Genomic DNA, 16,206 nt, shown 5'->3' with positions numbered 1-16,206 from the left:
ATCCATTAGACTTAAGAAACACTCACAAATAAATCAATAACTCAAAATATATTCAACTTACCTATAATACTCATAAGTAAATGTATCTTTTAATATTACACTAGCTGGATCATTGGAAAGCTGAAAATATAAATATACATTTATTATTAACCCAAAGAAGCAGATGATCATATTATTCCTTATTTTCTCACACAAACTTAAGTTAATAAAACAAATACAAGAGTGAGCAAAAAAAAACCTGTAAGCACCTTCTTTTATAAAAATGTTATTCATTTTCTAAATTTGGATTTATATGAATACAGCTACCCATTGCGATATCCACCAAGATAATAAATGCATCATACATCTGTTTTTTTTTATTAGACTCACAAAGACAAAGACTACATATTTTTCTTTTTTAATTAATTACATTTCATGGAAAAAATTAAAAAATTTGTTTTTTCATTTTTTATATTTTAAGCAATTGAAGAAATCTATTTTGTAGTTTATTTTCCTGAAAATTTTGATTTTTTAACAATTTATTTTCATTAATTTCATGATTTTTAATCAATTTTTTAATTTATAGGTAAAAATCCAGTTTTTGTCCGTGCGGCGAGTCCCTCTCCATGGCTATAAAGGGTGTATTCTTACACAATACACTCTGTATAATATTCAAAATTTACAATTTTATTTGAAATGCAAATAGGTACTTTAAAAGTTTAAAATATTACAGGTGATTGACAAAATGGAAAAAGACATAACTTTTTAGAAGCCAAAAAAACAATTTTAGTTAGATTACTTATTCTAATATTTTAGGTACCTATTCAAACAAATTTGAAATTTCAATTCTCTAACTAATATGGAAACAAATTATTTATTTTCAAACAGTTTTTAAAATGTTAAAGATGCAATAAACCATCAACTTTTTATCTAAAATTAATTAAATTATGACTATATTTGTCAAAAATAAAAAAATTTAACTCATTTATTAAAAGTCAAGATTTTTTTGGGAGCACAACTTTGTTGTTAATTCAACTCAAGTAACAATATTTTTTGCTAGTGCCATTGATAGCAAATTTATTATAATTTTTCAATTTTCTTTACTAATTTTTAATGTTATTTTCATCAGAGACAGAGAAAAAAAAGACTATTTGTTTTTATTACCAACATCCTCCTGATAAAAATTTAATTATAACTTTTTTTGTAATAGAAGTCAAGTTAACTGTTTAAACTATTCATAAACTTTAAGGTTTAAATAAATTGAACATAGAAGTTATCATTTTATATTATACATATTGTGTTATACACTATTCAACACTTTTCTTATGTTGTATTTTTTAATTGAATAATATTGTATTTAATGACAAAATAAACTTTTTATTTAATGCAAATAGTTGTAATAGGATTTGGGTCTTGAGTAAAAGGGGAGTAAAGTTAATGTGTTAATTTGCTTTACATCTCCCAAAACTTATGTATGTATAAAAGCTAAAATATGACAATTAGGAAAAACAATGTCCATAAGCCATAGGTACACAAAAATAAATTTTAAAATAATAATAACTAGCCATAATTACCTGAAACAGTTTTTTGAAGTATGCATATTGTCGAGCTATATTTCTATTAAGTTTCAGTGCTGCTTCTACATTCATAAAAACATGTAATTAACTAAGTGCTAAACAAAAAACATGTTGTGTGAAATTCAATCTGCTAATATACAAATATACTGATCTGAAGCAATATGATAAATGACTGAAACTATATTATGATAAAAATAAATAAGAAATTAACTGAGACAAATAGAAATTCTTAAGAAAATGTAATCTTATTAAAGTTTTTGTAGTTATATGTTAAAAGTAAACATCATAATATACTATAGATTATGACGATTATGTACTATATGTATTTGAGCAATCTAAAATTCATTAAAACTGCATATAATACCAAATGCAGGTGATCCTTTCAAAGCTTCTAAATCAGCTACATCAAAATATACTGGTGTTGAGTATGTCACTGGCAAGGTAGTTAAATATGAATGCCAAAAACTTTTCTTATCTTTCCGCAAAGATTCAACCAAAATGAATATTGCCAGAGCCACGTTTGGCATATTACGCAGCATCATGTCTTGCGAGTGTAATTTCCCTAAATGTAATAAAAAAAATTGAAAATTATGAGATCAAATCAATCTCAATAGAATTAAACACTTACATAGTGGAGAAGATGGTATATTTTCTTCAGTCATCATCAATGCCCTAGGTACGGTCACAAGCTTATCACCAACAGCGATATTTTTATTAGCTTTCATGCCATATGAGTAGTTTTCAAATTGATGAATTTCTACTCCATTAAGAATAGCACCGTTTTTAGTGGCCCATTTAGTCAATTTCTCAATGGATTGATCATTTCTCTGGGATAAGGGCTTCAATTCAAACTCTGCTTCAAACTGATTAATCTTAGATAATAGGTTGACAATCACCAAATGTATGGACCATTGTTCTTTGATTGATGGGGAATTGGACATCATACTTGTTGCTAATAAACAAAATAGAAAATTAAAACCACATCAGCTATTGAAGCATACCTAACTAATAAATTAATTTTATTAACCATCAAGTAATTCGTCCACCAGCTTTAATATGACTGCTTTGCAATCGTTTAACTTCATGGTTTGCATTTTAGCAAGGTTCTTCTTTTGACTAGTGTTTTTGACCTTCTTTTCCATATCTAAATGCACTACTATTTAACTTAAATAATAAATAAACGAAATGATTTACAATAGAATTCTAGAGTTGTATTTGACAAGTTCAAGTATATTAGTACATGTAAGTATAAAATAAATACTAAAAAGTAAGTAGAACAACAGAATGAAGGAAAGTAATAAATAATAGTAAATATAACAAGGACGTATTGTTCTATAATACAACTACAGACTATAATGTAAGCATATTATATTAGTAAACCACAAGCATCGTAACAAGTAAGGTGTACGATATCCAAATCCAATATTGGGCATTTGAGTATTGACTGAAATCATAATATTATTATGAGCCTTATCATCACGGACGAGATATGGCTTATGATAAGAGACATCTAATAGGAAATCTGTATACTAGAGCTCCAAGCAAATAAAATATACACTACTACTGTTGCTCTATACTACTACACGGTACACTCTGACTTGGGAGTTGGGGAACGCATATACATTATTAGGTCAATAGGTCATAGACTGATGGATTCATAGGTATTAAGATATTATTATGTCTATGAATGGATCGTGAATGGGTCAGTCGTCAGTGGTTCGATGTCGGACGCCAGACAGTCGTGCCTACTGCCCACTGGTTTTCCTTGGCGCTCGGGCTGCAGAAATACGGAATTCATGAAGTCTATTTTAAATCTATTTCTCCATTCTAAGAAACTAACATCACTGCCACCGATGCCATATGGCAGATTAGGATGTGTTAATATTCTCCATGATATCAGATTTCATTTAATTTTTGGCTTTTTGCCACGGTTCACCGTCCTGCCTGAATAAAATCACAATTTGTGTAGAAATGATTGTCCAAATTAATAAAGGCTAAGAACAGACTAAAAAAATACCAAAGTATGTAATGTACAAACTCTTAGGTACCAAGAAACAATTTTATTTAAGATTAGAACAAGATTTGTGTTATAGTAATAAAGAATTTAACAAATGTTTCTATAATATGGTATTCAAGTATTAAACTGAAATCCTAAAACTATTTTAACACCTGGTGATAAGTTACTCAAAAATGTGATATAAACAACCAGGGACAGTTAGGCTTTTACCGATTACCTATACAGCTGGATGACTGTCAGCTATAACACGTTGAGGTTCATTCCTACAATGTCCGGTAAGTGTCGGTTAACGCTAACCGGCTAATAATAGATTTTATCCTCTTACTTAAACCGCAAATTGTAAGAACAGCCCTTATTTATATAAAACATTTAGTATTCATTTAAGACATTTTAACTTCACATTGTATACATTGTAAAGTTTTTTTTGTCACCTAAATATTTTAATACGCTACTTAAGCACAAATATTGAGTGTTAAATTTTCTAAAGCAATTAATTTCTACTATGAAATGATTAGCTTAGTATCTTAGTTACTTCCCCCTCCCAAATTGCTTAAATGGTAACTTGGAAATATTCACAAAAAATGAGACCTGGCTAAACAAAATTTTTTCTAGGTCACTTCTGAAGACAAAGGCCACAGTTCAAAGACAAAAAATACAGTCAAATACTAAAAAATCTGAATCTATAATTGGAGTTTGTGTAACCTTGGCACCTGAAAGCTAGATTGAAATAATTAATAACGATGCAATTCTTCTTTTGAAAACACTAAATTAATCATTCATACCATACTTGAAATCTTAAGATATTATATTACAATACAAATAAAAATAGAAAAATTAAAAAAATATATTATTACTGCACATGGTTAATACAAAAATAAATTAAAATTAAACATAGATAATAAAAACAATATAAATCTAATTTTTTTTTTATAACAATTTTTAATACCTTAAGACATACTATTTACTTTGTATAATAAAAAAATTAACTATACATGAAAATATTATTTTTACGTTATTATTGTTAGTACTTATTAATTTGGTAGATGGATTAAATTATTAATAATTATGTTATTTTTAAAAAAGTTAACTTAGTGAGACCTAATGTCAAGATTTAACATAAACAATTATATATACTGTATTTTTATAATTTTATATGAATTTGTATAATCAAAATATTATTGTATTGCATAAGGACTTAATCTTTTTAGTTTTATGTATATTGTACAGAATACAATTGTATTCATTTAGTTGTTTTAATATTTAACATAAGGAATGTATTAATTTCAGTAATTACATTATGTTACAAGAATTTAATTAATTATTTTTAAGATTGTGTTAAACAAATTGTTATACTATGCTAATAAGTATCAATGCTTCTATTTTTTGCTTGTCTAATGACTACTAATCTTTTTCTCGCTTCTTCTAGCTCTCTTTCAATTCTTAACACATCAGACCTAGCATCTATTTCTTGGGCCATACCACCAACCATTCTTTCATTTAATATAAGTTTCTTGATTTCATCTGTTTTCATGGCTTGGCGAGCTGCGCGAACTACATTTTCAGTTGCCCGTTTCACTACATTACCTAAGAAAAAAAAATATTTAAAAATTTGTCTAACAAACAATCAATTTAATACTATTACCAGAAGCTAAAAGGCGCTTTGTAGCATCACTGTTTGGATCTGCTTTGACTTTGCATGCAACTAAAAGTTGTGTTGTGCAAGAAGCCACTTGATTAGCAGCAGATATAAGTTTGTCTTCGCTTGATAAACCTTCAATGATTTCACGAGCACATTCTACTAAACTATGAGTTGCTGTGGCAACCATTCTAGCTGCATAAACTAATCCATCTACCCCTTCATCAACTCCGATTTCATGTTGTGCAAGTGAAGCTGTCTTAACTAATGCACAGGTAGCAGCTGCAATTGATTTTACAGCTTCTAAAATGACTTCATCAGATTTCCAACAGGTTTCATCAACTTTGAATTCGTAAGGCCTAGGTTGAATTGTGTCGAGTTTTTTCACTGCTGTGTCAATTGAAGTTGCTGAATCCAATAAATGATACTCTATAGTTTCAATGTGTTCCACAATCGTAATTAAATAATGTACCTTTGAAGACAAGCGCTGTGATACTTCTTCTAAAACCCGTTTTGTGGTAGTACTAGGCCTTTTTGAATTTTCTAAAATTGTAGTCAAAAAAGTTTTAAATTCTTCAGCAACTTGACGTCCAGCATCTAAAACTTTTTCATTTAAATTCTTTCCATGACAAGCGGTTAATAACTCGCTAACTGATTTATGACTTTCTTGTACTGCATTTCTGACATCATTTGGTTTTCCTCTATAGACAATATCCAACATGTTTTTAGTGGTTTCATCAATACATTTTGCAGACTGAATAAGTGATTCAGTTGTTGTTTCATAATTTGATTCAATTTGGTTTCTTTGCAAATCTTTTTCAATCAATTCAACTGTTGATTCCATAACATTAGTATTTTTTGTACGTTCATCATCTACAGATTTCACGGTTTTCAATAAAGAAGTAACATTGGTTACCAACACTTTTGCTTTATCTTTTAGTTCGTCCATAGAAGGAGTTTCAAAACAACCTTTTATTAGTTCCCCGAGCGAACTAGCAACATCTTTTACAGCTGTTATCAATTTAATTTGAACTTCACGGTCATCCAATGAAGCTGCGCCAGACTTCACAAGTTCTACAAGTTTCAATACCGTCGATACTGCGTTTTTAGAAGAATCATCTAATTGTTCTTTGGATACTCCAACACCTGCGACTAATGATTTGGTATTTTCCACCAATGTTTTGGAAGTTTTTAAGATATTTTCTCTATAGTCAGAAAACTTCTGTTCATTGATTTCCAGTTCCAAATTATTACTTTCAGACATAGTAGTATCAAGATCTTCTAAAACACCCGATATGGCTTCAGTGCAAGTGATTTCAATGGAAGTATATTGTTCCTCCGAAATGTACCCAGTTGTATAAGAAGAAGCCTCTTGTGGAACTCTAAGAATAGCAGGTTTAGCAACCGATTCAGTTTTTACCTTTTGACCATTACTTTCTATCACAATTGCTTTTAATGGACTTACTGTATCTTCCATCACTGTAGAATGTTCATTTGCATCAATTCCAAAATGATCCTTAGCTTCTTTTTTTTTCAAAATTATATCAATATAACCAGATATTAATTGTAGTATTTGCTCAGCCTCGGTGGTTTGGACAGAATAATAACGGTCAGAGTAATCGCCAAAATCTAATGTAAATGTTTGTGGAGAAGCTCCCCAGCGCCGAACACTGGTTAAAGGCCAATTTTGTAATATTTCTTTACTTCGCTCATCCAAGCGCAACACAGAATCTTTAGTAACCCCAAGAATTCTAGGTACAAGCTTATTTTTACCTTTCATTTCCTCTTTAACTAAGAAAAATGTGACACCATATGTTGGAAGAGCTCGAACTGTTCTAGTGTACAAAACTTTAGCTTCAAGCTCAGGTAAATCAATATATTTCTTGTGTTCATTAAGTATTTTTTTTTCAATACCTTTATTTTTTATATAAGACTGTGGTAGAAATTCTTTTAAATCCAATAATGGAGGTTTATGTTTAGTTTCATCATGGTTACCAAACTGAATATGTGTTTGTAAGCCGGCTAACTGAATGGCAAGATTTTCAGTAACAGGATGAGTGCCTTTTAAAATAGCATCCCTTGTTTCAACATATAATAAATTTAATTGAATCGGATCATGTGAATCTATGTTACCGTCTGAAAAAAAAAACTTGCGTTTTAATAAAACCCCCTCCTTTTCATCAATGCCCTGTTCTCGTAAGCTTGCTCCTGGATTAATCCAATTAGTTTCTTCGTCTGTCTTTAACTTTTTGCGCAAATGTTCCATCTTATGATCGCGTTTAATTGAATTTCCTGAGTTAGCATTATTTTCATCGCCTTCAGGAAATTCACGTACCAGACTGTACTCGTCATGGTTAGTTATACCTAATTTAGCACAAACTACAGCCATAAGATTGGCAACGGGCTGAGTATCGTCTATCATTAATGTTTTTAACGTCCCATCAAGTGTGCTCACTTTTAATGGACGCACTTTTTTGCGATATTCGAGTAAGTCTCCATTCCGCAGTATATAATACTCAAAATTACGTCCAGGTTCAAGATATATGCCTTTTTTGGAATCTTCGTCAGCCAAGAACAATGTGTATTCCGACAGATGGTCAGAGGACACTTTTCCACTGATCTGGCAGCAAGCTTCAAACACAGATGTAGACGGATCGAATTGTATCGTCTTTGTCACCCCGTCATCCACAAACCGAATACGTAAAGAAAGCATAGCCATTGTCGTCGACGATTACGACTAAATCACTGTTAAACATTCAATAAAAACGAACTTTCGTACCGTGGGTTTCAAACATAATGAAACAAGTAACAACAGGTGAACATTGCCTTTTATGGGCATTGCTATGTGTGCACCTACTTTTCGTTTTGTAAATGTGATAATTAAATATGAATATTTTCCTAAGGTCAACAAATCGCGACGAGTAATTAAAAAAACTTTGTTTTCGTGAAGATGCATGTTGAATAATATTTAAAAAAATTAAAAATAAAATTTTAATTTGATTTGTATTCGTATTTTGTGGACAAAACAACATAACACATTAAAATTATGTATATAAAATGTTGTGTTATCATAGTCTTGTTGTTATTCTGGTAACCCGTTATCTTATATTTGTATTTCTTATATTATTACCATGGACCACTGGTTATTACAGTCGTGATATCCATTGATATCTATTATCAATAAAAATAGCTAAGGTATATTCATGCATAGACCTTGTACTTGAAAGGTATGCTAACAACTAGGCAGCTGGCAGATTAATAAAATATATTTTACTATACTACCATAAAACAATATACTACTATAGTTATTACAAAAATATTTTGCTTGCCGCACTCGAAAAATTAAAACCTTTTTATCTTTTATCTAATAATCTAATATAATATTATGAATATTATATATCTAATAATACTGCATGATGTACATAGATGAATATTTTGTGCCTGATAATACTAAGCTAGTGCTTAAATTATTTAAATTTAAATATGCATATTTATAGACACTATTTTACCTAAGAACACTGTATATAAAAAAAGTCCTGAAATCTTCAGTAATACATCAAATATTTAGTATAAACCAGACATTTTTATATTTAATTTAAATAAATTATATTATTTATATTATTAGCATGGGTATGCAATATGCATAAACATACCCTCCAATACTTCGATAAATGACACCCCTGTTTTATATTGTGATATATCTGTATACTATAGACATCTGTGATATATTGTACTATTAATATACCATACTACCATGAGGCATAGACCATAGACCTTATACTAGTATAGACATATTATATCATTCCATTATGGCTATGGTATAATAGACACAATGTAGATTACTAGATAAGTATAGATCACTAAGTATAGTATCTTCCATCTCAATAGACTCAAATACTCAATGTTTAAATATTATCAAAATAGAAAAATCTAGGGAATGAACTAAGAACCTATAAGTTAAGTTAATACTTTTTAGGTCTATAGTTATAACTTATAACTGCCATAGCTTTTATTTATTTTATGATATAAAATATTAGGTATAAGCACAGTATGGAAATGTAAAATTACAAATTTCCTAATAAATTAAAACCTAAGACAACTACATAGGCTTAACATTTAGAGTAATAATTTAACTTTAACTAAAATCATCCTAGGTTCTGTTCAGGTTTAAAAACATTGCCAAGTTTGGTTTGATGTCAAAAATCAGGGCTTGACCTATCATTACTCTTATTATGAGCCACCAACAAATAAAAATTAATACTAACAGTTGTATACTAAAAACTATAACAGAACTCTACAAATAAATAAAGATTTAAAAAATATAGAACACGTCTATAAAATAATTATAAGGAGAAACCATACACAATTATCATAATAATTAATAATATTATGTAATGAAAACGATTACATATTGAAGTTATATAGTTCTCAGAAATAATTCACAGTAAATTTATATGAATGTCTTAGTCACTTTCATTTTCTTTTGTTCAGATATATTTATTAAAATTAAAATTATAAGTAGTAATATTGTACAGTTTAATTGATTATTGTAATTAATTTTAATCTGAATTATTAACAATTATTTTAATAGCTGTATATTCTGTAAAATGTATATTACATTTCTTAACTAAAAACTTACAGTAATAGACAAGTTGAGTAAAAATGTAAAGTTAATACTTGGATTCATTAACCAACATTAAATAGATCTATAATTGAACAGTTATAATTTTAACTCTCCTAATTGATAAATTATTGATATTAGATAAGGAAAAGTGTCATTGTACATAAAAACAACATTACTCAACATTTGTGGACAAATGTCATATTTGATACTATCTTATTGTAAAATGAACAGGAAATGGACTAAATTAAATCTACCATAGATATATCAGACCATATTTAATGAATAAGTGAAGCTACAGTTTTTTAGAAACTTGTTTAAATTGGTAAATAAATTATAATTTAATATAATATGATATTTATATTTAATATTATTTTTAGAGGACGTCATACCCGCATGTTTTGTCTCGGTCTTACAAGTGCATAACATGGCAAATTTTAAGCTCAACAGATCAAGTTTAGTTCAATTAATTAAAAATTAAGAGTGAATTGACCTCTTATAAAAATTAATGGTAAGATTATTCTATCTAGGGGTATCTCAAGGGGTTCTTATTTTATTTTAATGTTAAAACGAGTTGTGAGTATTTTAAAATTGTAAATTATTTGTACAACTTAAAATACTCATAACTCACTTTAAAATTAAAATTTAACAAAATGCTCATGAGATTCTCTAAATAATAATATAACCCTTAATTTTTGTAAGAGGTCAATTGACTAATTTTTAGACTAACTTTGCTAAACATGATCTGCAGAACATAAAATTTTGTATGTTAGGCACTTGTAAGACGGAGACAACACATGCAAATATAATGTCCTCTTAAATCATATTTTGAAGTTATAGTAAGCTGAATATAATACACAAATCATCAATATGTAAATAGTAAATAATAAATATGAACAACTTTATGATTAGGTCATGGGACTATAATTTTGTTTTTCATTTTTCATTTCTCTTTGAATATTTGTTATAAAATTTGTTAACTAGAATATTTATATATTGAATTAAAAACTTATAAGAAAATAATTTTAGTACTAATTTAAAGAATGCCCTGAAACACTATATTTTAATAGAAGTATAAAAATATATAATAGAATGAACTCAAGATAAACGCACTCTTAAATTATTGCAATTTTAAAATAGAGTAGTTTAGAGCACCAATATTTGATTTGTGAACCTAATAAAAAATTAACTTAATAATTTAATACAATAAATTGTGCTGAACGATTGACCAATTATGTATTCTATACTCCGCACCATGAGAGAAGGAACCCGTGCCCCGACCAAATTGCAACCGACTCCGCGCATCCCCACTTATTTGACATATCGTCGTCTAGTTACCTAGCCTAGTAACGCTAGCTGCCGTCAGTCTGCATGCGCGAAACGGGTTCCTTCTCTTGTGGCACGAAGTATAGTATACATAACATGTCAAATGCTTATAACAACAATGAAACATCATTACAATATCATACATGTGTATAAATATATTTGGCTAAAAACAAATAATAATATACATTATTGCATAGACTATATCATAATATAACAACCTCTTTAGGCCCTAACAACAAATATATTCTAAAAAAAATAATTATATTTTTCTAAAATATTACTTAATAAAAATAAGCGCACAGATACATTAATCAAATTATGTACTAGATTTATTGCAGTTATACTGACAGTACAGATGATAAGATAAAGATCCTTGTGCGAATTAATAACGAGTGGCCAGGCAGTAGGAAGGGGAGAATTTTACTTTGGAATAAAATACACCAATCTAACAGTGTTCTTCTTGGTTTAGAAACTTTCTTCATAACCCATAGTCATTGTCCACAATAGCGGAGAACTGTTGGTGATTGTGACGATTGGTTCACCATTGAATGTATTGCTACTACTGGTAAGTCCTCCCATTTCCATCAGTTTTCCACCTAAAATAAACAGTAAAAATTAGTCTTTATTGAAAAAAAGTTAACATAGTTCATTCACAAGCAGTACAATTAAAAATTAGTAATATGGACCTTGAAGCTTTTCTATATAAAAGAAACCAGCATTGTTCATGCATAGTCTTTCATAAATTACTTATCACAAGACTTATTGTAAGACAACTGTTAAAAAAGCTATCAGCATAAAATATTTTGAAAATCCCTTTTTCTTAATTATAAAAAATAATAGTTATTTGTATTCTATCTAACTATACTTACTACTTATCACAACTCATAATTGTATTACTTTTTTGTTACAAATAAAAAGCTACATGGAGTTTCTTGTTATCAAGCCTAGATTAAGGGATACTAAGGTAAATTAGAGTACAACTATAATTGACTGCTGATTTAGGGGCACAATCTACAACATTTTTTTCGATACAAAATACAAATTATATTTTTTATTTGAGTACAAGTATTTATGGCACTAATAAATCAGAATGTATCCATACTTAAAATCATAGAGTAGTTGTAATATTATCAGTAAATTTAAATATTTCATCAGTCATGTGATAGTATGGCAGTATAAAATAAGCCATTTTAGTTATGTTTAATTTTTAGAAATATTATGATTGTACCTATTAGGTTTAACTCTGCTAAAGGAATAGTTTAGAAAATTATGAATTTAAGTCACCACCTAGGCTTGAAGTTTTAATTTTTCAATAGTCAATATTGATTTTGAAACACAGTTTTAGAATAGGTATGCATAAAGCTACAAAATTATACACCATTGTTCAAAAAATATTATTAACTCAATCAATGTACTAAATACTAATTACTTTTATATAATGAAGAAAACTGCCTTTTTTCCTGAAAATTTTTAGTAAAAATTTTAAAGAAAATAATTAATAAAAAATCTTATAAAATCGAAAAAGAAATTAAACTATTGTTATTAAACTTTTATTTCCATACAATAAAATGAAATTAGCGACTACACTAAAAAGTTGTTTATCATTTGATAATCCATCTTAATATTTTATTAGTAAGGGAATTTTAACATTTTAAAATATATACCTACATTGAAAAAAGTGTGGTTTTCTAAAATATTTCAAGTTAATAAACTTAAATCACATTTTTTTTAACCAAAAAATCTCTTTTTATCTATTTTTATTAGATCAAATGATATACTAAAATGTTCATCATGATTTGTCGATATTTCAAAAAGTAACAATTTTCAGCGGGACAAAATTAGTTATTTATTAGTTAGTTTTACCTAATTGAGACAGTGGACATTTCCCCCCAATATGTCTTACTCATTATAGAACATACATAACGCTACTAAAAAATACAAATGTAGCAAATAGAATAAGTGAAGGTTTCAATAATAAATTAAAAAATAGATGAAAACTCAGCATCTAAATATTTAGTCATTTTTTTATTATCTAAGTAATTTAATTATTACAAGATATAATAATATACAAAACCATAACCGTACGACATAAATTAATGTAGATCAACCTGATATATTCTACAATAAATATTTATGGATATGCTTTCCACATTATATAATTATAATGTACAGAATCTCAGAGCCCATAACAATTTTTTAAGTTGTATTTATATTTTATATTCTGAACATTATTTATTATTTTTATTATTATTATAGCTAAAAGTTAAAACTAATTTTTATTGTATTTATTAGTATGTTTACAATATGATAGCATTAAAATAGCTAAAAATGCATGATTAAATACTTTTACTTTTACAAGTTAGCAAAAAAATAACCATCAATAAGAAACTTAGAATACGTGGTTTTCAAAATGTTTTAACACCACATATGAACATACTAAATGAAATGTTCAATCAACAATAAGAATATATGAATATATGCATTTATTAAAATATTTGGGAATTTAATTTCGTACTCCAGCACAGAAATATACAGGGGAGAGAGGGCTCCCTCATCTTTCCTAGATTCTTCAAAGTCATAGAGCAATAAATTGGATCCATCAACAGAAGATTTAATCAATGTCAGAAGTAAAAAAGAAGAATTATAGCGACCTACCAACACATTTGAAACTTAAAAGATTATTAGATATGAAAATTGAATCAAATACAGTATACTGACTATTCTACTAACATTAATTTTATTGGCAAAATATAGGTAGTGCATGATAATAACTAAATATTAGGTAAATCAACTGCTTATATATCTAAAATACCTACACATTAGGTACCAATAAATTGTTAGATGTAGCTGACAAACCAAATTATTGATCCCAAATATATCTACCAATAGCTTAGAAATCAAAATTAAAAATCATTTAATTGTGGCGAAAGGGCAAGACGACTTACTTAAATTCCATTTGAGTCCTGTAGTTGTACATTCGTTGCATGCCGAACCCATTGGAAAAAAGCCTACATAATTATTCTCTGGGTGCAACCTGAGAGACTGAGGAACATGAATACGATGTGTGCCAGCCTGAAGCAACCAAGTCAATGAATTCCTTCCCAGCAGATATATGTCTTCATCAAAGTAAAGGTCTTTAGTCTTTGACTTGTACAAAGTGTTTAAATTTGACAAGAAATGATCGACCCTATGACACATGTTCACCATGACAATAATAGAATCTATTGATTTGCCATTCTCTAAAAAAAAAATCAACTTTGAGCATATGAGGGTATTACTAGTGGATTACAAACCCATATATAATTACTTGCTGAGTATTTCTTAACCTCTTTAAGAGCTTTGGTGAAGTCGGTCTCATCCTGGTTGGGCGTAGGAATGATTTTTGAACCCATCGACACAAACTGCTCAACAACAGCAGGGTTGGCCGAATCCAGATCACCGGTAATAAGATCAGGGAATTTCAAGTCATCAAATGAGTTCTGTTTGACGAAACTGTGCCATTTGTTAGTGCCGCCATCAACAGTTACTCGGAGCCAAGCTAGAAACATAGAAAAAAACAAAAACCGATAAATGATAATAAGTGGTAATGGATGCTAATGCATGCTACTGAGGTGACAGAAATACTCACATTTGTTCCACAGATGCCGCACTAGCTTTGGGGGATTTTCAATGCTGGTGTTGAGGACGACCACGGCGGTATCCGTCAGTCGTAAGTCCTCCAACGCCGGCCACCAGTCTCGGGTCTTAGGAGGGTCGGAGATCATAGCTAACGGACCTGCAAAATATGCCGTCCAACGACGCGTAGTAAGACCTCTTCACTAGGTAAAAGTGGCTACTATAACAAGCACTTATCACCGTCACTACGTCGGAATAATTATGCGACCCATACAATTGCGAACTAACTACCGAGCACACACTACGCGAACACTAACCTCGTAAATAACAAATTTTCGCTAACCAAACGGCAATGGCACGCGGAGTTTTCATACGACTTACGAACGAGTAAATAGAACGAATGGCAATGGCACACGACTGCCTCGTTTAAGTGAGTAACACGCACTACGCATAACCGGTCGCAGGCCACAGCCGGCCACCGCCACTTCTAACGACCATCAGCGTCATACAAACTCTTTTTAATTTATTAATGGATTTCCAAATCGGAGCAATTATTGTAATTGAATATTTAATATTTATATTACTATTTATTTATAATAGGGAAATAACTGATAAGCAGACGGTGTACAGTCATAGATAATAAGACATGGGTGAATATTATAATATTAGATACATATATTATGTTGTCAGACGTACAGACGTACAGTGTATAATATCTATGTGTACAGTGCTGCTGTGTTCACTTCACTGACTATAGTGATTAGTGACTGTAGTAGACTGTTGCTGTACCTATTTCGAAATAAGAATATACCTTTCACTGAAAACATGTGCCGCTCGATCATCGTGACGTCATTACGTCAGTACAGAAAGATAAAATAAATAAAATTACTATAATACTATTACAATACTATTACTACTATTTACTATTATTTCTTTTATCGCGGTTGTACGGCTGGCTCATGGCTGTACGTCACTCATCTAACTTTCATATTTATCAGTATGTGACAACATTCGGTTTGAATCTTAACCATGGTTAATGTTCCTGCTACTACAATCTTCATTATCCCATGGAATTAATCAACCCGCCAGATATATAATCCTACTCCTGTGCCCTGTGGTACAATAATAATTTGACCATAAACATATTAATATATTATAGAATCAGATTATAAGACTTATAATGAATTACCAAATTGACAGGGGTGGATAGGCCTATGCAAACATAGATTTCTCTATGCGCCCGAACAAGTGACCGTTGGCGGTTCCTGGTCAAGGCCTAGAAAAGGACTACATTTTGTTTTTATGGATTTCGTTTAAAAAATGGGTGCCTCTACTGCTCTGCTGTAAATTAGGTGTCCTTGTCATTGAGTATAAGAAATAATAATCAACAAGAAATATTTATGTTTTAAGGTTCCACGATTTATACTCTTTGATT

At 29.5% G+C, this 16,206-nt stretch overlaps 3 protein-coding genes across 3 annotated transcripts in view; all 3 read right to left on the bottom strand.

Moving 5' to 3' along the window:
* LOC111036058 (histone-lysine N-methyltransferase setd3-like) overlaps window positions 1-2,698 on the bottom strand; it is a 32,731-nt gene extending 30,033 nt beyond the window's left edge. The window contains exons 1-5 of the mRNA XM_022317951.1: window positions 2,584-2,698; window positions 2,185-2,508; window positions 1,921-2,118; window positions 1,554-1,618; window positions 62-120 (exon numbers count right to left, since the gene is read on the bottom strand). Of these exons, the coding sequence (XP_022173643.1) occupies window positions 62-120; window positions 1,554-1,618; window positions 1,921-2,118; window positions 2,185-2,508; window positions 2,584-2,698 (761 nt within the window). The remainder of the gene's footprint in view (window positions 1-61; window positions 121-1,553; window positions 1,619-1,920; window positions 2,119-2,184; window positions 2,509-2,583) is intronic.
* A 2,186-nt stretch (window positions 2,699-4,884) lies between these two features.
* On the bottom strand, window positions 4,885-8,240 carry LOC111036056 (talin-1-like). The gene is made up of 2 exons (XM_022317949.1): window positions 5,216-8,240; window positions 4,885-5,157 (listed from the first exon to the last, which is right to left on the bottom strand). Exons 1-2 carry the CDS (start codon window positions 7,926-7,928, stop codon window positions 4,931-4,933), a joined length of 2,940 nt encoding a protein of 979 aa, XP_022173641.1. The 5' UTR covers window positions 7,929-8,240; the 3' UTR covers window positions 4,885-4,930.
* A 3,042-nt stretch (window positions 8,241-11,282) lies between these two features.
* Window positions 11,283-15,443, bottom strand: LOC111036059 (thiamin pyrophosphokinase 1-like). The gene is given in 6 exon segments (XM_022317952.1): window positions 11,283-11,752; window positions 14,102-14,395; window positions 14,464-14,694; window positions 14,785-14,931; window positions 15,089-15,169; window positions 15,172-15,443. Coding segments are annotated over 6 exon segments (936 nt in total). The 5' UTR covers window positions 15,224-15,443; the 3' UTR covers window positions 11,283-11,621.
* Between the last annotated feature and the right edge of the window lie 763 nt (window positions 15,444-16,206).

Source organism: Myzus persicae, unplaced genomic scaffold, assembly GCF_001856785.1.
Source record: "Myzus persicae strain clone G006 unplaced genomic scaffold, MPER_G0061.0, whole genome shotgun sequence".
Lineage (NCBI taxonomy): Eukaryota > Metazoa > Arthropoda > Insecta > Hemiptera > Aphididae > Myzus > Myzus persicae.
The sequence above is the reverse complement of the archived record's forward strand: the minus strand, read 5'-3'. Positions and strand labels throughout refer to the sequence as shown.